We start from the raw sequence: 22,252 nt of genomic DNA on the forward strand, positions 1-22,252 counted from the left end.
TCCACACCGGTTAATTACGTGAGATATGACATTTTCGCACGGTTATTATGAAATCTGTCTGCTGCTTTTTCCACACAAGTTTCCTCCTGTGTCACTTCCCGCGAGGTGGGCGAAATTTGAATATCGTTTAATAAAATCATCACTTCGTTCCACATCTGTGCGCGGGGAAGGAAACACCCTCAACTTAAAAATTCATGCGACCTGAACTCTGATAGATCTCTCGTTGTGACCGCCGTCACCGCCGAAGCTCGTCTGGTGCGAGATGCGGGGTTCGTCGCCTGCAGCAGCAGCAGCATCAGCCCAAGTCACCATGTGCTTTCTTCATGTGCGTGCGTCGATGTGTGTGAGTCTTTCTGTAGGGACTGGTTTTCGGCGTGGCTCTCCGAAAAAAAAAATCTCCGCAAGGCGGCGGCTGGCCGGCTCATCTGTGTTGTGGCCAGGCTGGTCGTCCCCTTTTTGGGTGGTGGTGGGGAGTTACCTATATTTATCGATACAAACAATGCCTCCAATATTCAGTCCAAGATTCGGCTTCCTCCAGTGAATACACAGCCGCGCACCGCGTTTGACGGGTTCTTTTGGGTTAATTAGTGTGATAGGTTACAGATTTTGGGTGGCTTTTGTGCTTTTAGAATGAAGATTTTAGTGGTAAGTGATGGTGCATTGAAGTGTGATTTGGGAAATAATGATAAAGCACTAAAGAGTGATATAGAGCTTCAACAGTGCTGACTTAGTGCTGCTTTTAATACGAGTTAGTGCTAGTGCTGGACTATGAACTGATTGGAAAGTGTTATCGTGTTACTAAAAATGGTGTTTCTTTCGTCAAGGTTCTGGCATGTGTGGCCGTTGCTTCGGCACGACCGGAAGCTCCGCTGCAAGGATATAACTACGCGGCACCGGCACCACGTCCTATTGTGCACTCGGCAGTGTCCTCGTCGGCTGCCAGCTCGGGTGGACATGGTGGATACTACCAGGCACCTGCCCCCGCTCCGGTGTTCCACCCAGCCCCAGCTCCGGCTCCAGTGTTCCACCACCATCAAGCCCAAGCTGCCCCGGCGTTCCATGGACAGGCTCATCACTCGGCTGGATTTGGAGGCTCATCCGGGTTCGGAAGCTCGTCCGGATTCGGAAGCTCTTCTGGATTCGGATCTTCGATTGGTTCGTCCGGTGCTGGATTTGGTGGCCTGTCTTCGTCTGGCTTTGGATCCGCTGTGTCCTCGGGAGCATCTTTTGGTAAGTGCCACTCTGTCTACTAGATAAGTAGATTCCAACGACCCCCCTTCCTTCGTCCAGCTCCCCAGCAGACCGTCGTCCAGAAGCACATCTACGTGCACGTGCCCCCGCAGGAGCCCGAGGAGACCCGCGCCCAGCAGGTCGTGAGCCAGGGAGTCCCCCGTAAGCACTACAAGATCATCTTCATCAAGACCCCGAACGTGCAGCCCTCGGCCGCCCAGATCGCTCTCCAGCAGGCCCAACAGGAGGAGAAGACCATCGTGTACGTGCTGGTCAAGAAGCCCGAGGACCAGGCTGACATCAACATCCCGCAGTTGGCCCCTCTGCCACCAAGCAAGCCCGAGGTCTACTTCATCAAGTACAAGGCCAACAAGGGAGCGACGGGCAGTGCCGCCGGAATTGCCAACGCCATCAGCGGATCGCTGGGAGGTGCCGGATTTGGTGGAGCGATATCCTCGGGCTCGGCTTTGTCTACCGGCTCCGGATTCGGTGGAGCGATATCTTCCGGATCGGCTTCGTCATCGTCTAGCTCCGGCCACGGATTCGATGCAGCGTTAGGATCGTCCGGATCGGCCATCAGCAGTGGAAGTAAGTAGTCGTTATTATTTTGAGGTTATAAATTCAATCGGCTTGACAAGACTACAATGAGATCACATGAGATCCTGAATGAGAGCCCATCTGGATTCATCAAATATCTACAGATTATATGAAGATTGTAGAGTGTCCATCCCCTTGAAAGTACGTTTTCATAAAATTGTTTTCAAAAGATGAAGGATCACCGTAACCTCAAACACTGAACGGCTTTTTTCGAAAACAAATCAAAATTTCTTTGTTTTTGAGTTCAGAGCTTATAAAGAACATGCAAATGAACAATATAAAGCATTATTGAAGTGGGTAATTTGTAAAGAGATTGAAAACTGATCTAGAAATGACTTTGTTTACAAAAAATCTCATAGACAGCAACGAGTCCGTTATGAAAACAACACGGAACGCAATAACGTCAAAAACGATTTCATCACTTGAAAACGTCAACACTTGCTTTCGTTTTCGTTGACAGTATTTCTATTTGACAGTTTGTTTAAACTTGCTTACATGAACTGCTCAAGATTCGATCTTGCTTACGAAAATTGGCTTTTGGAATGCTGTCAAAGTAATCAGTTCCGACACATAGCATTTTCTGCGAGAATTTCGATATAATGATGACCAAAAGTCCTAGAATCGATTGACAAATTAAACCGTTTCAACAGGCACAGTTAGGTCCCAAAACCCCAATTAATTAGTCATTTCCACCCAAATCTTCAGACCGTCCAGAAAACGGCCTCCCCGGCGCAGCATCTGGTGCGGTCCAAAGTCAATGAACCTTCTGAATGCCCTCCGCTGTCCATAAACAACACCCAAAATGTTTACATCACTTTTTATTTCACCCGGTTACGACCTCCCCACTAGAGCGACCAACCGGTTGGTCCAAGTTCTCGAACGTGTTTTCGCTTTTCAAGAAAGAAAGCGAATCGACAACAACGGGACGGGACAAGAACATAAAGGAAGGGGAACACGTGGTCCCGTTAGTCTCGTGACTCTTCCATTGTCCGCCGGAATGTGACGACCCGGACGGTGATGTTGCATAACTGACTGGACACTCCCTCGTGGGATGGCCTGGGCGCAGATGATGATGAGATATTTGGGGTTTTGGAGGTCGTTTGGACGATTTCTGGGAAGAATCCGATTGAGGTAGTTTAATTTGTGATTAAGTGGATGACTTCGAGGATTGCTTAGTTCAAATTGGTTCGATTGATTGCTGGGAGTCAGAAAGTCGAGCATTAAAATTGTTAAGGTCGATTAGAATCATGCACTAATCAAGTTCCAAGCCTATCAACAAAAGAAAAAAAAACTCCCAATTTAGTCTGTTTTGTGCAGTGAAGTTTCCTGTATTTTGCTGGATGGATCTTTAAAACTGACGATCCCCTCGGTTGTCACTTACTTTGCTTCCAACACAAGCACGTGACAAACTGTCATTTAACAACTATTTTTGACAGCTTAAGGGTAAACCAATCATGCTTGAAATTTTTATTAACCGATCCCTTTCATCACTTACTGCGTAATCCAAAAAGAACCAGGTGTGACATTTCACCATCACTTTAAAAGTCAGCCGATCCTCAAACCGGTTCGAGGACCCACGCTGTTACGCGTCCCTCTTAAAAAAAAAAAAATGAAAACCGTTTCATAATCGCCTTCGGTCAATAACCACATGGGCCGCGATGATTTAACCGATTTAAATAACTCAATTTATTCGTCCCAGGAAAACCAGCGCGCGGGTCTCAAAAAACCTCTAAATATCCCCATAAAATTTTACGATCGTAGCCAATCTTTATCGATCCGCGTTACATAACCTAGACGAGAAGACCTGGCCGCCCTTTTGAAACCTCCTTTAAGAGCGTCATTTTTTACGCGCTCGCAAAAAAACGTTAAAAGAAAGCACATTTTGCCCCTTTTACCCTACGGAGGGCAACTTTCCCTTCCCACGAACGGTTGATAAATCACCTGATCCGTCGCCCGCCGCAGGTGACATTTCGGCGGAACTTTGCGGTAGAACCGGTTCCTTTCGAAATCTCCCAAAAGGCGAGACCTTTTGGTTCTCCAAAATATGCATAACAACGCGTGGTAGGCCATGAGATCAGCCGTGGGGTCCTCCTCTCTTCCAGCCGGTATTATGAAGACAACAGCATTTTTCCGTCTTTACATAATCGAATCATCCTAGTTGGCCCAGCCGGATGAGAGACACCGTAATCAAAAACAAATGACAAACATAACGAACCAGTTTTAAGCCGCCCCTAATGCCAATAAGTTAGGAAGATATGTTGAGGTTAGACTTTCTCCCAGCGACAACTGGGTTTTGGTTTACCGGACGGCATTAGCGCCCACTACGGCTGTCACGATGACCGAGGGGTACGTCATTCATGTGTGGTTGTTTTACGAGGTGTTGCCCAATTAGCATAAAGATCGACCGGAACGAAAGCGAAAGTGACCCCAGCCCATATCTGACAGATGATCGATCGATTTTCGATTTGGACCTCTGTTTTTTGGTGGTTTCAGATTTCAAAGATATTATAATTAATGAGTTTCCGAGGGGCGCGCGGATGTCGTGCGAAAACCCGATGTCGAAAAGTTTGTTTTGTTTTATACTTTCGCTTTCTGGAATGGTCGATTCGGGTTTTGACACACACGAAGCTACGGGCGATTTGCACAGATCAATGTCACGGCCGGAGGTTGATGGCTCTCCTCGAGGGGTTAGACAGATGAATCACCGATATTGGTGACGAAGTCGATGAACTTGTTCACGTGACTGTTTTGTTTCTTTCCTTATAATCAAATTAATATAGAGGTTCGTTTAAAAATCATAAGCGACGTCCCTCTTGGCGTAAAATGATTCGGAAACAAACTGCTCCGTAGCGTATCTAAACGTCACTTTGACAGATGATATTCAAAGTCGAGGGGCATGACAGTCACATATGACATTTACATTTAAAGTTCAATATGCAAAATATGACATTTTCTAGGACCAAAAAGAAGATTCATCCGAAAAGTAGGGTTGACTTTTGATACAAATCTCCAAAAGCGACTAAAAGAGCACGTCCATAAATCACACCCCAAACCGACAAGGACAAAGATTGCATAATGGTGATGCAAAAATTAACCTTTAGCGTATCAGAAACCTAACCTAGATTTCACGCCCGTCTTAGACCAATACCAGCCAATCTGAAATGTCAAAGCCACTTGGCTGACGTTTGCGACTAGAGCCAAAAAATCAAACAGAACAATAAAAAGCAACAAATTAACGCGCGCTACGCTAGAGAAATCTGCATAATTGCATGGCAGACCCCCTCTTGTGCTGTCATCGACGCGTATGCACCAAGGCTTCCACAAATGCCATCCAAAAGTTAGATAAATATTTATTATGACGATTTCTCTTCCATGCGAACAATTAAGCCGTCGTCTTCCTCGTTCGGTTATTACCACTATTATGTGTCTTTGTGGTTATGTGTCATCGCTGAGCGCCCGTTGTCAAGCCCCCCGGTTGAAGTGACACTTGCTTAATGTGTATTTACATTCGTTTTTCTTTACTTTCTTCCAACGCAGGTCTGCCTCACACTGAGTACGGCGCCCCTACCGGTGGTCACCAGGGATACCACTAAGTGCCAAAGTACCTTCGCCAACGCCTACTATTTGCCGATGACACTTCTTCCGGAACAATGCAACAGACACACTTGACACTTGCACATAACCCCGCGATACCTCCGTATTTGCTTTAAAACTAGTCTAGTAAGGACGAACGCGTGCGCGAAGATTTTCAGAACTCGGTTTAGACCCACTTCCGGCACACCCACAAAAAACCAACGGAAACGTCAGGAACTTGGCGCGACTACAGCGCCCCTAGCTCGGGCGGCCATCTTTCTTTTTCTTAACGGTGACAGAAGAAAGATGGCGCCCGGGGGCACAGCTCTACTTCTTTGCTTTTAAAGGTTCTACAGGCTGATTTTCAACTTTCTGTCTTCCTGTGGACACGTGCCAAGTTCCGGATGACCCCCCAAGAAGAGACTATGTTTAGTGTTTAGTTTAGAAGCAAACTGAAACTGACAATTTTTTGCGCTGTTAAATTATTGAACAAAAATACGAGATATCAAGAGACGATGAGAGGTGCGTAATTTTAAGACTCGTAGGGACCCTAGATAAAAGAGAGAAGAAACAAATTGTTGTCTATATCTAAGCGTAAGAGAAAAATATATAAAAAATAAAAACAAGAGATTTTACAAAATAAAACTAAACGCTGTATTTCATTGGCCTACTATATGAATGTAACTTGGATGAACACTAGGATGAATGACGCAGGAAGCAGGCCATGGCACGACATCCGAACCTAGGCGCGTGCCATGCCGAACAGCTTCAGAAACTTGTGGTAGATGTACTCGGAGAGGACCGAACTATAGCGGTACTCCGTAGCTGCTGCTCGGAGGTCCCGCGGGCGATCCGTATTCGCCACTTGGGGTCCCACTCGCCGGATATGGTCCACCGTCTTCCTGTTTCTGTTTCGGTGAAAATAAGAAAGAGAAAAAAAAACCCGTCAAAATGACAAACCTAACTTCACCCAACGGTAGCTAAATCACCTGCGTTTTGTACCGGATGAAGTAGACTTCCGGTTTGGACGGGGGCGTGGCCGCCGGCGTCGGGATGATGATCTCTTCCGGTTCTTCCTGCTTCTTGACGAGTACGTAGACCAGCGTCTTTTCTTCGTTTTGCTGCAGGGGTGGGATTACGGGTGGGGCTGGCGTCGGCGGGGACGGGGCCTTGATGAAGACGATCTTGTAGTGCTTCTGGGGTGGAGGGACGGAGATGGGTTTTCTGTTTGGGTTGGTTAAGATGGACGACAGGTAGTCAAATATTGTGTAATTGAGGGTTGTTGTTGAGTAATTGAAGGGGTTGTTTGACCGTGTCGCAGAAGGGTACTTGAGAAGAAGTGGGCGAAATCACAAACTCTTTTATTGAGTGGTTGTTCAAAGCTAATCGTGAAGGGGACAGTTCAACAAACAAGGTCGAAATATTGTTAGGTTATCTTCAACTTTTATGAATTCATCATAAAAGGGGGATAGTTTCAGGTTTTTTGCACACAGAAAATAACACGTTTTAAATCATGTTTAGCCCAAAGCCGTGGTGAGGTATAAATTAAACTAAAGTTAACGTCCCTAAATAATAAGTTATACCCAAGCAACAAATTAAGAAAGTTTCCATCGATTAAAAGTAAATTTTCGTGATCGTTTGATTGAATATCATTCCTAGATCAGTTGTTTCTATTTTTCACACTATACCATTTTTTCAATTTCTCAAAATGTCGTATTTATAATATTTTTTTAAAATACGATCTAGGTTTCTATTGAAGCTTAAACTTATGTGCATTTCCTCAATATTTTAAATTGTTTTAACTTTTTTTTAAAACGAGTGCTGTATGTTTGAAGAAAAAAACAAAGTTTGGCCAAAACTCAATTCCTTTCAATTTTCTACTTCTACTTTAGCTTTCTAAATTCGAAGCTTTTGAATGCTTTAATAACTGCTGTTCATGTAGTCCCGGTTCGCCCCTGTTGACGGTACATGACACATGAATAAATCTTCGATAAAGTTTTGGCTGAACAACTAATCTTGTGTGTGTGTGCAACCAAGCTTCCTGGCCGGCAGTGAAATTATGAGAAAATATAAGTTGTATCTGACGTGACTTATGTGGATAAAGTTTATCTCAGTCCCTAGTATTAGGTTTTGTCGTATGTCGCTATTTGACGTTCCGAGATAAACGCGTTGTAATGTTTGACCTTGAATAAACTAAAAAGCGAGAGCACGCAATGCAAACAATAACAAACATGTTTTGTTTGGTTGAGCATTCTGTGCATTGCCCCGAAGTTTGGTTGCCGGAGTCCCGAGTTATAATTGAACATGTTTACGACAGTCTAGCTCGTACCTGTGTCTAACGCGTTCTGACTTGTCGCACTAACATCAATTTTCAGGCTGTGTCAAGATAGCACGACAAGATTGAAACTTCTTTCATATGAAAAGTGAACAACACACATCAAAAAATCCGATGGTAAAATCGCATGCAAAAGTATTCACATCACCTTTGTGAGCAAAAGCATGTAATATTGTATAAGAAAACGTGTACACAAAAAGCATGTACCGAAGAAAAAAACCAGGTCTGCTCACCCCAAAAATAATATCAAACCGGCGAGAGTCATATTCAGTTTACCAAATCCGTGCCCCAACCCTCTCGGCTATTTCACCGCTATGTTTATAGTTGGATCTTCACCGATGTACACAGCTAAAAAAGTAGTGTTCCAGCTGCGTGTAAAAGTGCTGGGTGTAAAATAAATATTGCATAATTTTAAGCAATTTTATGTAATTTTACGACCTGAAATATGTGGCCAATCAGTATGGGAAACCTACTTGACCTAATATCAAGTTCATATATGCGTTTATCCTTACAGCTATTCATCGGTCTGATGGCCGAGTGGGCTAAGACGCCATTCCTTACTGTTGGTGCTGGGTTTAACTCCCGTCAGTTGCAACTTTTTTTTGTATTTGCAAAAATTGTACATGCAGTGTGTAATATTAAGTGTTTATTTTGACGAAGGTGATGTGCATGCTTTTGCATGCGATTTTACCATCGGTTTTTTTGCTGTGTAGCTGTAGGTTCCCCATACATTGTATGCAGTTAACACAGAATACGACGTACGGAAAACCTACTGTTACATTGGCATTGATCCAACCATTTTCATAGCGGCGAGATAGCCGGGTGGGTTGGAGCGCGGACTTGGTAATCTGAATATGACTCTCGCCAGATTGATGATGTTTTTGGGGTGAGCAGATCTGATTTTTTTTCTTCGGTACATGCTTTTTGTGTATGTACACGTTTTCTCATACAATATTACATGCTTTTGCTCACAAAGGTGATGTGCATGCTTTTGCATGCGATTTTACACAGATGCTGTTTTTTCGGTTTTTATTGAATATCTGAGGATTGAAATCGAATTTTGGGGATCTGTGAAAGTCAAAATGTGAGACATTGTGAGCTGCACACAATGACGTTCTTAACTCAATTTGACCCAAAATGTACATACGACAGGTTAGCACGACGGCGACGAATTACTGATTTCAAAATGGTCGAGAATCTGGCTGCCGAATTCCAAGGTCCAAGGGCAATGTTTTCTATCTATCCTTGGAGTTATTGCCGATACAATAATTTTGGATCAATAACGGTAATAACATCTTTAAAAGTTTTATTGATTCGAACAATTTAGCTGATTGAAAGAAACTGTTTAATTTAAAATGAATCACACAGGCCTGAATGTCCGTAGCCGCTTTAAACTAAAGCACCGTCTATCGCAAAGATCAAAAGAAAATTTACATAAACGTAAGGAATAGCACCTGTCCCTCCAATGCCTATCAGAAATCCTGCCCCAATAAATCATCCAAATCACATCTTAAATGCTGCCAGCCCAGACCTGCAGAGGCCAACCAGTTTTCCGAGCTTCAGATGATCTATGCAGCTATAAGAGTTTCAAAACTGTGCATTGGTCCAGACGTTTTTACGACAGAGCCTCCGGTTCCCCAAGCGAGCACAGCTAATTAGCATACAAATCAGATCACTTGGCTTAGCTGGTGTGAAAACGATTTGCCAACTAGTTGGTAGAACTAAATGGGAAAATTGAGATATTTGTACGCGAGAACCCGATGCGCGCCCGGTATGTTGCAGGAAAAGTGCAGTAAAGAGCTGCGGTGTGGTTTGCATAAGATGATCTTCTTTTAATTTGCTGCTTGTTTTTTCTATGTTGCTCTTCAGAGCATAGCATGGGAGGAGTTTGGCGTGTTGATAGCACATGTATTAAAAATGCATGCTTGCGGCATAAGTTTTGTTTCTTCTTTCTTGCAGTGAAGAAACTCCTCGCCCCCAAACCAAATCATCGCACATATTATGGAAAAGAATCGAGTTACTTAATTGGGACGACGACCACGACGACGGTAGGACAGGTGTAACGTTTCGTTGGGGGCTTTTGGATTCATGACTGCTATCAGGTTGGCCATCGTGTTTGACTACTAATTGGTAGTAAGTTTGGCATGCGACTTAAGTCAAGGAATTTTGAGGAAAAGCATTGTCGTGATTTGATCGTGTCGGTGTCGAAAAGTCTGTTGGAATTACTTGGTGAATCATCTGTTCATTGATTTGGGTAGTAAAACCACTGATCGTTGCAGCTTTACATCGACGTTGTCGACTTGGGGTGTGTCCAAGACGTTCAGGCTATAGTTTTTTTTTCGTACTCTCTTGATGACCCGTGTGAACTCGGGATTGTTGGCAGTGATGAAGTTATAACATTTCTGAAAGATTAATTTAATTTTCAAAGTAACAAAAGTCGTCCCAAATTTAGGACGTAAGGTTAGGTTGAAAAAAAAAACCTTGCCTCGTTTGAGTCGCTGATCGGTAGAAGAACTCCCGGGGTGGCTGATAGCGAAGGTGTAGAAAAAGGTTTGAGTCGGCTCATCGTTTCAAGCCTTCGGATACCTGGTGTCCTAAAAATTTCGCATAATAGATCGCCAAACCCAATTTTTAGAGCAAAAGAGTAAAATTTATGGGGGAAAACGTTAAATGGAATGGGGTAGCTATCAATAGCTAACCAATTCAAACGGGGTATGATTTTACTGATTTATAGAAGAAAGAATAAAGGAAAAATGTTAAAAAATAACCTTTGAAATAGCAATCCTGTTTTCAATTTATAATGTTATTTAGTGGTCACAAAAGATCAATATAATAAAATTTCTAACCAATTGATTCAATCAAAAAAAATCAAACCATCCGCATTAACGACCCCCGGGTCTTTTGTGGTCTCTATTGCAAGTTTCTGCTCGAACCTAGGAGTCCGAAGGCTTGAATGGGGAGAGCACCCAAACCTCTTTCTACTTCAAGGAACCTTCCACCCCAGTGTTCGAACTGACGACCTTTGGATTGCGAGTCCAATCGCCGCCAGCGATTCCACCGGAGTAGGCTTGGTTTGGTGTGTTGTTTGTACTTATGGCATGGAGACGACTCCTACACCTGGAATGACTTAACGGCCTAACAACCAAGGCCGGGACCGACATTTTACTTCCTCATCCGATGAAAGGTTGCAGCAGATGGGAATCGAACCCAGACAGCGTAACCATTCGGCCACGCACTGCCAATTGATTATGATCATTAAAAACCCATACCCCTTCAAGTTTAATTAAGTCTGCTTCCAATTTGTTGATTCCATTTTTAAGGTATATTGGAGCTTTTGGTATACAGTTCGCATCCTCCCTCCCCTGTAGATTCTGTGAAATTGGGTTCAAAATCCTCTCTGCGGTAAACACAACGCAGAAGGTCTGGCATCTTTAATTCTTCTAATACATTTTAGGGTGTTCCCGGATGTACGGCACTTAACGTAGGACTTAACCATGTTAATTATTGTTGCAGGAATGATGCCACGAAGTTTTGCATCATTTCCAACATTGTTCTGTGAAAAAGTTTTCGTTATATAGACCAAAAAACCAAATAGGAGAGCCGAGGTACCCCAAAGAAATCCGGGATATCTCCGGCAAAAGGGGACATATTTGTTAAAAATATAGACAAACTGGATCTTTTGCAACCGGAAGCATCCAAATTGGTTAGTTCTACCAAAAGTTATGAGCTTTTTAAGAAATCTTTTTTTCAAAAGACTTTTCAGCATGCTTTCATCGGATTGGCTGCGTTTGTGTGAGATCAGAATAGAATAAATTTCAATTTGAAGGAATGTTTTATTTAGTTTCCTGATATTATAAAAAAATATTAAATTTAAATTTACAATGTACTTTAATTCAATTTGTAATATCATTGTCAAGTTTTGCTAAATATCAATGAATTTATGGATATATTTGTTTGCTAAAGGTTTACGTAGTTTCTCATAAGTCAACCCAATTTTAAATTTTACTATAAGCATTTTTTTTCCTTTAGGAAATTTTAAAAGAGTAAATTAGAAATAAAATTGGCATTGGTCTGATTGAATGATTATAATCTGGGTGCTGAATAGTGGTTCGCAAAACGGCCTCAATTTCGAACTGTCAAAGTGGAACCAATTTACTGTTCGCCAAAAGTAGAAAGTATTGTTTTGATCATTAAAAAAAGTTTTTTGGAATGAAATTTTTTTGGCTTCTAAGGACCTGGAGTTGAAGTCAAGAAATATTCAGAAAGTTGAAGGCGAGATCGTCATTTTTATAATTATGAATTGAAATTGTTTATGGAGCCGATGCGTTCCATCCAGAAGCTGTCTTAATTGTTTGATTCCGTTTGAAATCCTACTGATTTAGTGAAAATCTTCTCTGTTTGTTCGATCAGCTTTGCTAGAATTAGCGATGTTTTTTTTTGCTGGACCAGGAAAAGCTGCAGGATTCCAAAATCAGCCAGAAAATTTATCTGCGACATCGCAGAATGACACTCTCGCCGCAGTTCTTCGTCACCCGTAAAAAAGAAAAACCTCTACTACCCGATCGAAACTTGAAAACATACACAATTTTCCAACAAAAAAGTCAAAAACAAGATAAAATAAAGCCACTGACACAGTTCATTTACCTGTAAGAAAAAAGTCATGCTTGAGTTTGAACAGCCTCCTACTTTGTAGATGTAAACAAAGTGGGATCATTCAAAAATCACGTTACGCATTATCTCTATTCATCACCCAGATTATAATTATACCGACCTACAAAATTTTTGCGCTGGTTCAACTCGAGGGGAAGCATGAACTTTGAGGTCCTCAGAAACCAAATCAGTTTGAATTTTTCAAAAATATTCAGACATGGATAATTGAGTCTGGTCTGTACCTGTTCAACTTTTTGTATTATCACAAAACAAGCATAGGCAAGACGATGTAATTGCAAAGTTTTCAAACCTTGATTCAAACATTGTACTGTAAAAGCGTTTTTTCCTAACCATCCAAACTACAACCCTTCTGCCATCTTAACCTTAGCATGATGCTGCCCCATCCTTTCGAGCCTCAATGCAATACGCTTCATTAGCGGCGAGTCCATTGATCGCTGCTCTCGGTCGATCCGAGGAGGTGCCATTTCGCTCATTTGACAACTCGCTTAGTCACTCACGCGACGGCGGAGTCGAGTTTGCCCTTTCAACGGGGTGACACGCCGCCGCCTGCGATGACTTATGGTATCAACGCAATGTCCACATTGCACATCATTGGCCAGATGTTCGACTCAGCCGTAATGTCCCCAACGAAAGTTTGCCGCCGTAGTGGGATGTTGTCGCAGTTTGACGTTAGTAAGAAATAAAAAGGTGTTACTGATTTTTATAATTGTATTTTCTTAAAGGTTCTTCTGGGATAAATTTGGTCTCAAGGAATTGAATAAATATGCATTTCGTAACTATTTTCTGGAAAAGTTTGACATGAAGAAGTTGTTTGGACAACAGTCCATAACATTGACTATTTAGTGGCTCAATCCACTAGCGGGAGAGACACCGTAGAGACATGTGCAAAGCAAAGAAGTTCAAGCAGATGACCGTTGGGTCGTCGCACGGTGTGACCCACGAAGGTCAGCCCCCCTTACGTAAGCTGATTGGATTGCTGGATCGTGAATCCCCCCAGGAGGGGACACTTACCTGGTGGTGGGAACTTCTGGGTCTGGCGGTGGAACGTGCACGTACACGTGTTTGTGAATTACGGGAGCCTGCGTTGGCGGACCATATTCGGAGGTGGCCGAGCCGTAACTGTTGACCGAGATCGATGGCAGTGGTGGCGGGCCGTAGTTGTAACCACCGCCCTCGGGCCGGGACGGAGGATAGGGACCGGGGCCAATGCCGCCGCCGGGACCTCCACCACTGATTGGGGGCTCCGGGCGGGCTTCGAGGCAGGGTGTGGTGAGGGAGATAAGCTGGATTAAGGGGGGAAAGGAAAGATGTATTGTTGCATAATTCTTTTGGATGATTTATTTGAACTGTTTTTAAAGTAAATTGTGTAAGACACTCATGATTGTCGTTATTATAATATCTTTAAAGTCCTTTATATTTTAATCAAACGTTGCTATTTTTTAGTTTAGATTAAATCCTAGTCTAAAATTGCCATAAGGTGAAGCTACAAAAATAAAACAATATTAAAATATTAAAAAATCTTTGCGAATCGACTTAAGTGTAGCCCAATCATCTCAAATCGAATTCTTAAACGGAATTCAGTTCGAATCGTATAAGAATTTTGTTTCAAATGCAAAGCTCGGTTTCGTGTTCAGAATTCAAATTGATTGGAGTGTTTCGGCACGAAGAGACGTGTTTCATTTGTCATCGGAAACAAAAAAAAAAGAAAATTTGTGGTGCTAAATCATGACACTTATGTAGATACCTAAACCCGGAGTGACATTCATAGGGTATCAACATATTTTTAACTACACTTCACTTGTCTTAAGATTTATATAGGCGAAGTCCATACACGTTTTAACAAAAAAAATCTATTGTTCTTAAAAAAGATTCATTGAAAATTGTTGTTTCATAATCCGGAATGACTTTGATATTCACCGCGTTTCTTACAAATTTCATCCTAAAAGTGAGCATATTGAATTCTATACGTAAAATTGACAATTGGGGTTCAAGATACCTTACTTTGAATGTATCATTTGTAAACATCACAAAGAAATGTTTTTCTTACTATTTAAGTTCAATGACTTTTTTTTATAAATTGTATTTAAATATTAGGTTATGTAAATTTAAAGTTCCAAATGTAATCAAAATTTATTCGAAGTTGATTTTTTTTTCATAAATTCAAGACAACTGTCTTGAAAACGTCTATAATTCTGAAGAGTTTTTTGTTGTTTGTTTTTAAGAACTCATTTAAACTTTTGTGGTGTTTAAAGAATTAGATGATACAGTCTAATTTTATTGTTGGCATATCAGTAAAAGTGCATTCAATTACAGCTCATAAAAAGCGTTTAGGGTTTGTTCAAATATTGCGTCCGGAGATTTTCGGGATTTAAGACACCCCCCCCCCCTTTGTCACGCACTTTGCCTATGTCTTTAACATGGACTGTCACAAACTCCAGCACCCCCTTCTAATATTTATGGACGTAGTTTTTGAAGGAACCCTTTTAACTGAAATCCAGTGATAAATAGCTCAATAGGACCAAGTGTTTAACCTGCCAAACGTATGAGAATTTTCCTTTATTCGTATTTTTCATTTTGCCAATATACTTATACTTTGGCTTTCAATTACAGCTTCTAAAAATCGTGTTCAACTGAAGTCAAGGAATAACTAGCTAAATGGGGAGTGATTAAGCAAATTTTTCACCAAAGTTTTGCGAAGATTTTGATGGAATTGGGACTGAATCCTTGCCAAACATTTGAGAAAATTCTCCTAGTTAATCTGTACAAATAAATGTCATACCTATTTGCAAAAAAATAATGAATTAGAATTGATGGAAATGATTTCAAACCATATTTTCCTTTGTGCAGATTACTTAAATGTTATCCCAGAATAAAAATTAAAAATGAGGATTATGCGATTATTTTTAGCTTTTTTACGAACTGCATTTTAAAAACTTTTAGGAATAAATACTTAGCAAAGTTGTTTGTCTGAGTGTTCAACAAATCCAGTATCCGTAAAGCAGCTACGAAGTTATGGGAAAGTACACGGATAGAAATCCTGTAAGCCAGTGTTTCCTAAAGTTAGTACTGGGCTGCACTTGTGGGCCCGACAAGTTGAGGCCTGTTGTCAAGGACATCGACAACGTAAAGTTACCGGATTGGCTTTCATCCGTGTATAAATTTAGCAAAACATGCAACGTTTCAAATATATGAAAGCAATTTGTATCTAAAATCAAGTTTAAAATGCTGATTGTTATCCGAGCATTCGTTGGTGAAGGTTGTCTGAATCAACATGACTCGTCGCGTCCCGGCGCAAAACGCCGGCAATATTGCCCTACCTGCGGCTCAAGCAGGCAAAAAAGTGGGAATTTCCAAAAGGAAGGTTGAGGCCTCAACTGATGGCCAAAAACCGGGAATTTCCAAAAGGAAGGTGCTTTTGGAAGTGACATCGAACAGCAAAAAGACGAAAAAGAGCGACGGTACTGTACCGATGGATGAGGAGGAGGAGAACTCTTCATCGCACGAGGAGCAGCTTTTGAAGAACAACAAGTTCGCTGGACTGCCTGACGAGGACCAGGTAGCGGAAGCAAAGGAGAATGAAGTGAAACAGCGAAAGGAGAAACTGCCTCCTTTTATGTGCGGCAATCAGCAGCAACGATCGACTTTCGAGCGGGGCTGGTTGAACTCATCAAGTCTGGGAAAGTCCAAGGCAACATTCGTCTGTGTCAGGACGGATTTAAGGTGCTGGTGCAATCCAGGCAGCACTATCAACTGGTCAAGGATTACTTGACCGAAAACGAGGCGGAGTATTTTACCCATGATGTCGTCATGGATAAGCCGTACAAAATCGTCGTCAGAGGTCTGTACGACATGCCAGTGGAGGAATTAGCTGCCGAGCTAAAAGTTTTGAAACTGGATGTGACCAGCTCTACCTGCTGCATTTGGCTAAGGGATCGACGACGCTTCCTGAGCTGAAGGCAATTCGAGCGGTTTTCAACATTATCGTGTCGTGGGAGCGATACCGACCAGTGCATCGTGACGTCACACAATGCTTCAACTGCCTGGGTTTCGGGCACGGAGGTAAGAACTGCCACCTGAAGCGTCGTTGCGCCAAATGTGGTACCGATGCGCACATCACATCCCAGTGCATCCAAGATTCGCTGGTGAAGTGCCTCAACTGCAACGGTGAGCACTCGTCAACCGACCGAAAGTGCCCCAAGAGAGCTGAGTTCGTGAAAATTCGGCAGCAAGCATCGACGAAGAATCAGCCTCAGCGTCGTAGAACTCCTCCAGCCCTGGTGGAGCAAAATTTTCCACCTCTTCAACCGCGACGCCAGGTCCCGAACTTGGCACCGTTGCCGTTGGATCCCAGGAAGAGAGCTGAGATGAATCATCCACGGCCGGGTTCCAGCCAGGAGCCGAGACCGCCACCACCGGGCTTCAGCCAGGAGCCAAGACCAACCCAAGAACCAGCAGTTGAGGAAAATGGTAATGATCTTTACACCTCAACCGAACTCCTCAATATTTTCAAACAGATGTCCGCTGCACTGCGTGGATGCAAAACCAAGACCCAGCAGATTGAAGTGCTGACCTCGTTCGTCATCCAGTATGGATCGTAGGTCCCTCAAGCTGCTGAATTGGAACGCTTGCTCCATTAGGAGGAAGAACTTAGAGCTGGTGGATTTTCTTCGCGAGAAGGAGATCGACGTAGCTGCCATCACGGAAACTCATCTGAAGCCCGGTGAAAAAGTTTATCTGCAAAACTACAAGATCGCGACGCAGCTCGATAGGACCACCTCTGGAGGAGGAGGTGTGCTTGTCGCTGTTCATCGTGATCTCAAGCCACGCCGGCTGCCACACTTTAAGCTGGACATCATCGAGGCCGTTGGAGTGGAAATTCCCACTTCGGTTGGCCCAGTACTCTTCATTGCTGCATACTGCCCACGTCAGGTGAATTCCAGAGATGGTTCAGCAGCAAAACTGAAGAGCGATATCCAGAAGCTGACACGGCGGAGCGCAAAGTACATCATCGCTGGTGACCTCAACGCGAAGCATGAAGTTTGGGGCAACAGCAGGAGGAATCGGAACGGAGTGATTCTGCACAACGATCTGCAAAACGGATACTACAACGTTGTGAGTCCGGATCGTCCAACGAGGGTGGCTCGGTCTGGGAATCACTCAATCATCGACTTCTTCATTACCAATATGGCTGAGAACGTGGCTCATCCTGAGGTGTTTGAAGAGTTGAGTTCTGATCACTATCCGGTGGTTGTGGAGGTTGGAGCTTCCGTTACTCCGCAGCGGCAACCAACCCGGAAAGATTACCACAACGTTGACTGGCAGCAGTTTCAGCAAGTGGTCGACAGCAACATCGACTATGATCAACACCCGGAAACTTCTGCTGATATTGATCGTTCGCTGGAGGTGATCCAGCAGGCTATCAACCAAGCAGAGGCTGCCAACGTTCGGGAGGTTCCTGTTAATTTTAAGGTAACTGATATTGACGTAGATACTAAACACTTGATTAGACTTAGGAATGTTTATAGGAGACAATATCAACGGACTGGGGACTATGACAAAAGATTTCAGTTAACAATTTGAACAAAATCATACAAGACCGACTTGACAATATCAGAAATCAAGAATTTTCAAAACATGTAAGCCAGCTTGGGAATTATTCAAAACCATTTTGGAAACTTTCAAAAGTTCTTAAAAACAAACCAAAGCCTATTCCTCCTCTTATTGTTGAGGATTCTCCTTTGATTACATCCGAGGAAAAGGCAAATGCACTTGGGCTTCATTTTGTTAGTTCACATAATCTTGGCGCTTCCATGACCAGCCGTAAAGAAACATCAGTTGCCAATAGTATTTCAACAATCAATGACTCTACCTTTGAATTTCCTGCAGATTCCCATGTTTCTGGTGAGGAAGTCAAAGTTGCAGTTAAACAAATGAAAAATATGAAAGCTCCAGGCTTTGATAACATTTTAATCTAGTGTTGAAAAAACAGAGTGATCAGTTCTTTCAACATCTAGCCAATATTTTCAATAAATGTTTGCAACTTGGTTACTTCCCCACCAATTGGAAACTGGGCAAAGTCATACCAATTTTGAAGCCTCAAAAGATCCAACATCGCCAACAAGTTATCGTCCCATTAGTCTTTTGAGTAGTCTGTCCAAACTCTTTGAGAAGGTCATCTATTCAAGGCTTTTGGATTTTACCAACGATAATAATATAATTTTGAATGAGCAGTTTGGCTTCCGAAAGGGCATAATACTGCTCATCAGCTTACGAGAGTAACTAAAATCATCAAGCAGAACAAGCTTGAGTCTAAATCAACTGCTATGGCTTTGTTGGATGTTGAGAAGGCTTTTGACAATGTTTGGCATGATGGTTTGATACATAAACTGTATTTATACGGTTTTCCAATGTATCTTATCAAAATTATCCAGCACTATCTTTCGGAGAGATCGTTCAGGGTTTTCTGAATGGGATTGCTTCTGGATTATTCAACATTGATGCTGGGGTTCCCAAGGAAGTATTCTTGGCCCACTTCTGTACAATATTTTTACATCTGATTTGCCTACTCTTCCTGGTAATGGTGTGTTGTCACTTTTTGCTGATGACACTGCCGTTATTTATAAGGGTAAAATAACCAGATATTTAGTTGGCCGTCTTCAGAAGGGTCTTGACGTTCTTTCCGAATACTTTGGCGACTGGAAAATTCGCATAAATGCAGCCAAAACTCAAACCATCATTTTTCCACTTTCCAAATCGGCCAGATTTGTCCCAAAGGATGATGTTTTGATTAAAATGAATGATGTTTCGATACCCTGGTCAAAGGAAGTTGTCTATTTAGGTCTCATACTTGACTCGAAACTATTGTTTCGGCAGCATGTAGATAAAATATTGAACAAGTGCAGCATTCTCATCAGGTGTTTGTATCCTTTAATTAACAGAAAATCAAAGCTATCTTTGAAAAATAAGCTAGCAGTTTACAAACAAATAATTTACCCCGTTATTGAGTATGCAGTACCTGTTTGGGAGTGTTGCGCTAGAACTCATAAATTGAAGCTCCAGCGTGTCCAAAACAAGGTACTCAAAATGGTTTTGAATGTTCCTGGCTGGACAAGATCAAGTGAGGTTCATGAATTAGCAGAAGTAAAAATGTTGGATCAGAAGATTCAAGAAAAATGTTTGAAATTCAGGGAAAAATGTGCTATATCTGAATACCCCTTGATTCAAGGATTGGTTTAGTTTATGGTAAGATTAAGTTAGTTTTAGGTTAGGTTATGTTTTTAGGTTAGTTTAAAATGCTGATTCTATTGAAGACATTAAAAATCCATATTGGTCGACACGCTACCACCAAATCTTTAAAATTGACTTTAAAATTAATTATAAAAAATAAAATTCGTGGCCTTTCTTGATAGATTTTATTTTGTTTTATGGGGACCATAGTTTGAAATGGAAATTATTTCCGAACACAGATTTGATACTTTAAGCGATTCTTGATAGGTTTGGTATGATTATTGCATAATCTTAACATTCCATTTAAAATTTAAATATTATACTTCTCTTGGATACGAAAGCATCAGCTAGAAATAAGAAAATGATAACAAATCTCTCTATAAAGATGTACAAATTTATTAACAAAATTTGAAAAATACAAAATTTAAAGAGTAGAGGTATGTTTTTTCAAGAGATCATCAAAATCCTTCAGAATGCACAGAAATTCAAAAAAAAAATCGATTTTCATCACAACCAGTTATCATTATGCTTTCTTCTTCAAAATATAATTCTTCACAATTTTTGCACTTGTATTTGTTGTAGCGTTTGTTTTTTACTCATTACTTTGTAGTTTACAGTCCTTTTTTAATTAGTCCATTATTTCACTCACCACTGATGCAAGCGTAAAAACTCGGTTAATCATTTTTACTTCAGTTCACTTGTTTCACTTAAAATCTAAAATGCCAAAAATATCTTCCAAAATTCCCCTTTTCACACCAAATTCTCCTCCGTCTGTTTTTCTTGCTGCAGACTTATTTTTTTTAACTCTAGTTTCAAAGCTTAATTATACACTAATCCGACCAACCACTTCCATTGCAAGCTAGTACACCACTAAACTGGAGTGGAAAATAATGATCTGATTTATATATCAAACAGTGTTGCGCCGCCACACAATTACCATTTCGAGTGAACCAACGACGGTTTGCACCCCCTCGCGCGCGCGGAAAACTTCGGCAACCGAAAGTAAAACTCGTGGAAAATGGTTCGCAAACATCACGAGACGAGAGGTAGTTGCGTCGTGCAAGAAGTGAGAGTTTGAGGGTTCAAGAACATGAAGAAGCTGAAGAAGGTGGTCGCTTGGTTCTCTCAAGAAGATCTGAGGTTAAGTCTGAAGACTGACATTGGCGCATAGTGGGAATGAGTACGTACTTTTAAAATTTTTAGTTCTGCCAAATAAATATTCGAAAAATTAAAAATTAAATCAGTCATTTCATGATTTTCGTTAATATAACAAATTGTTTGATTTTTTCTTTTTCAAATATCGTTTCATCAAACAAGTTTTATATCCATCAAAAACTTTAGAATTCCTCATAAAATCGGTTTCTTCTTAAATTTAGATTTTTTTATGAACATGGCAAAACGTTTCAATCATGTAAGTAAGGTATTTTTTGAAGATATTGTAGACTTCCTCTTCAAAATTGGACTGAAAATCAGGTGTCAAAAACTATTTAACATTAGTTCAATCAACTGAAAACAATTTAAAATGCATTTTACTACGTTGATAATCATATTTTGCATGTTTTGACTCGCTTAACATATTTTGAATATAAGTGAAGTTACTGTACATCAAACAAAACCGCCAGATTTTTTTTTCTAATTTCGTAGTGAAACTTTTTACTTTCGCTGACATTATCAAATGACGAAGCGAAGGATTTTTTTTTACCAAAAATTACATGATGGAAAAGAATAGATGGAAAAGGATACAAGGGCTGAAAAGTACAAAAAGTACAAACACATTTCCCAAACTTTTTTTTCGGCACTCATCGTATTTATATAACTTATTGAATCTCGTAGGATAAATGTAAGACTTGTACTAAAAAAATCTTCTTTTTGAAACTTGTTGTATAAACTACTATTTATGTTGCCACCAAAACTTTTTTGAATGAAACAACTTGTAATTTAGAACAAAATTTAAAATGTCCTTAGTGTAAAATTGTCCAAAGAATCCGTTTCCCGCGCAGGTGGAATTATTGTCAAGAGTCAGGAACTTGTTATTAAAACACCCAGATTAACTGTTATATTAACACCAAATTATATCAAAGATTTGTTCGATAAGTAATTCATTCTGTTATGAAAAATAATTACAAGAAAAGTTTTGATATACGACTACACTCAATGGCCAAAATTATCTCTTTGATGAAATTGGTCAACATTTTCCCTTTGTTCTGGCAATATGTGCGACAAAAGGTCGAAGGACATAAGGTCAAATGGACAATAGGTCGAATAGCAAAAGATCGAAAGACATAAGGTCGAATGGACAAAAGGTCGAAAGTGGACAAAAGGTCGAATGGATAAAACGTCGAAAGGACAAAAGGTTGAATGTGGAAAAATGAAATAAATAATAATGATTATAAACTTCTAAATATTCTTGAAAAAAAAAAAAAATTTTACAAACAGAACCGATTTTTTTCTGAGAGTTTATCGATACTATTAGTAATGATTGTTTTTTTTTTTAAATAAGAGCAGTTCGCTCAGATTTCGGTCATTCGATTTTATTTGTATTTTTTAATCCGACTGAAACTTTTTTGGTGCCTTCGGTATGCCCAAAGAAGCCATTTTGCATCATTAGTTTGTCCATAT

General features: G+C 41.1%; 2 protein-coding genes across 2 annotated transcripts; one reads left to right on the forward strand and one right to left on the reverse strand.

Annotated features, from left to right (window-relative positions):
* The first annotated feature begins 516 nt into the window (after positions 1–516).
* On the forward strand, positions 517–5,618 carry LOC6039042 (pupal cuticle protein 36). Its single transcript, XM_038249087.1, has 4 exons — positions 517–645; positions 825–1,230; positions 1,291–1,818; positions 5,365–5,618. The coding sequence occupies exons 1-4, from the start codon at positions 631–633 to the stop codon at positions 5,418–5,420; spliced, it is 1,005 nt and encodes a 334-aa protein (XP_038105015.1). The 5' UTR covers positions 517–630; the 3' UTR covers positions 5,421–5,618.
* Positions 5,619–6,030: 412 nt separating this feature from the next.
* LOC6039041 (leucine-rich repeat extensin-like protein 1) lies at positions 6,031–20,490 on the reverse strand. Its single transcript, XM_001848667.2, has 4 exons — positions 20,283–20,490; positions 13,418–13,689; positions 6,390–6,624; positions 6,031–6,308 (listed from the first exon to the last, which is right to left on the reverse strand). The coding sequence occupies exons 1-4, from the start codon at positions 20,313–20,315 to the stop codon at positions 6,207–6,209; spliced, it is 642 nt and encodes a 213-aa protein (XP_001848719.1). The 5' UTR covers positions 20,316–20,490; the 3' UTR covers positions 6,031–6,206.
* Between the last annotated feature and the right edge of the window lie 1,762 nt (positions 20,491–22,252).

The sequence above is a fragment of the Culex quinquefasciatus genome, chromosome 1 (genome assembly GCF_015732765.1).
Source record: "Culex quinquefasciatus strain JHB chromosome 1, VPISU_Cqui_1.0_pri_paternal, whole genome shotgun sequence".
Classification (NCBI taxonomy): Eukaryota; Metazoa; Arthropoda; class Insecta; order Diptera; family Culicidae; genus Culex; species Culex quinquefasciatus.

What these genes read in the sequence shown, in the direction of transcription:
- LOC6039041 (XM_001848667.2), bottom strand. Translation starts at nt 20,315, where the DNA reads ATGATTAACCGAGTTTTTACGCTTGCATCAGTG. An exon ending in TTTTTACGCTTGCATCAGTG is followed by an intron (nt 13,690 to 20,282) that starts GTGAGTGAAATA and finishes CCCTTAATCCAG; the next exon opens with CTTATCTCCCTCACCACACC. An exon ending in CCAGAAGTTCCCACCACCAG is followed by an intron (nt 6,625 to 13,417) that starts GTAAGTGTCCCC and finishes CAACCCAAACAG; the next exon opens with AAAACCCATCTCCGTCCCTC.
- LOC6039042 (XM_038249087.1), top strand. An exon ending in GTCCTCGGGAGCATCTTTTG is followed by an intron (nt 1,231 to 1,290) that starts GTAAGTGCCACT and finishes TCCTTCGTCCAG; the next exon opens with CTCCCCAGCAGACCGTCGTC. An exon ending in ATCGGCCATCAGCAGTGGAA is followed by an intron (nt 1,819 to 5,364) that starts GTAAGTAGTCGT and finishes CTTCCAACGCAG; the next exon opens with GTCTGCCTCACACTGAGTAC.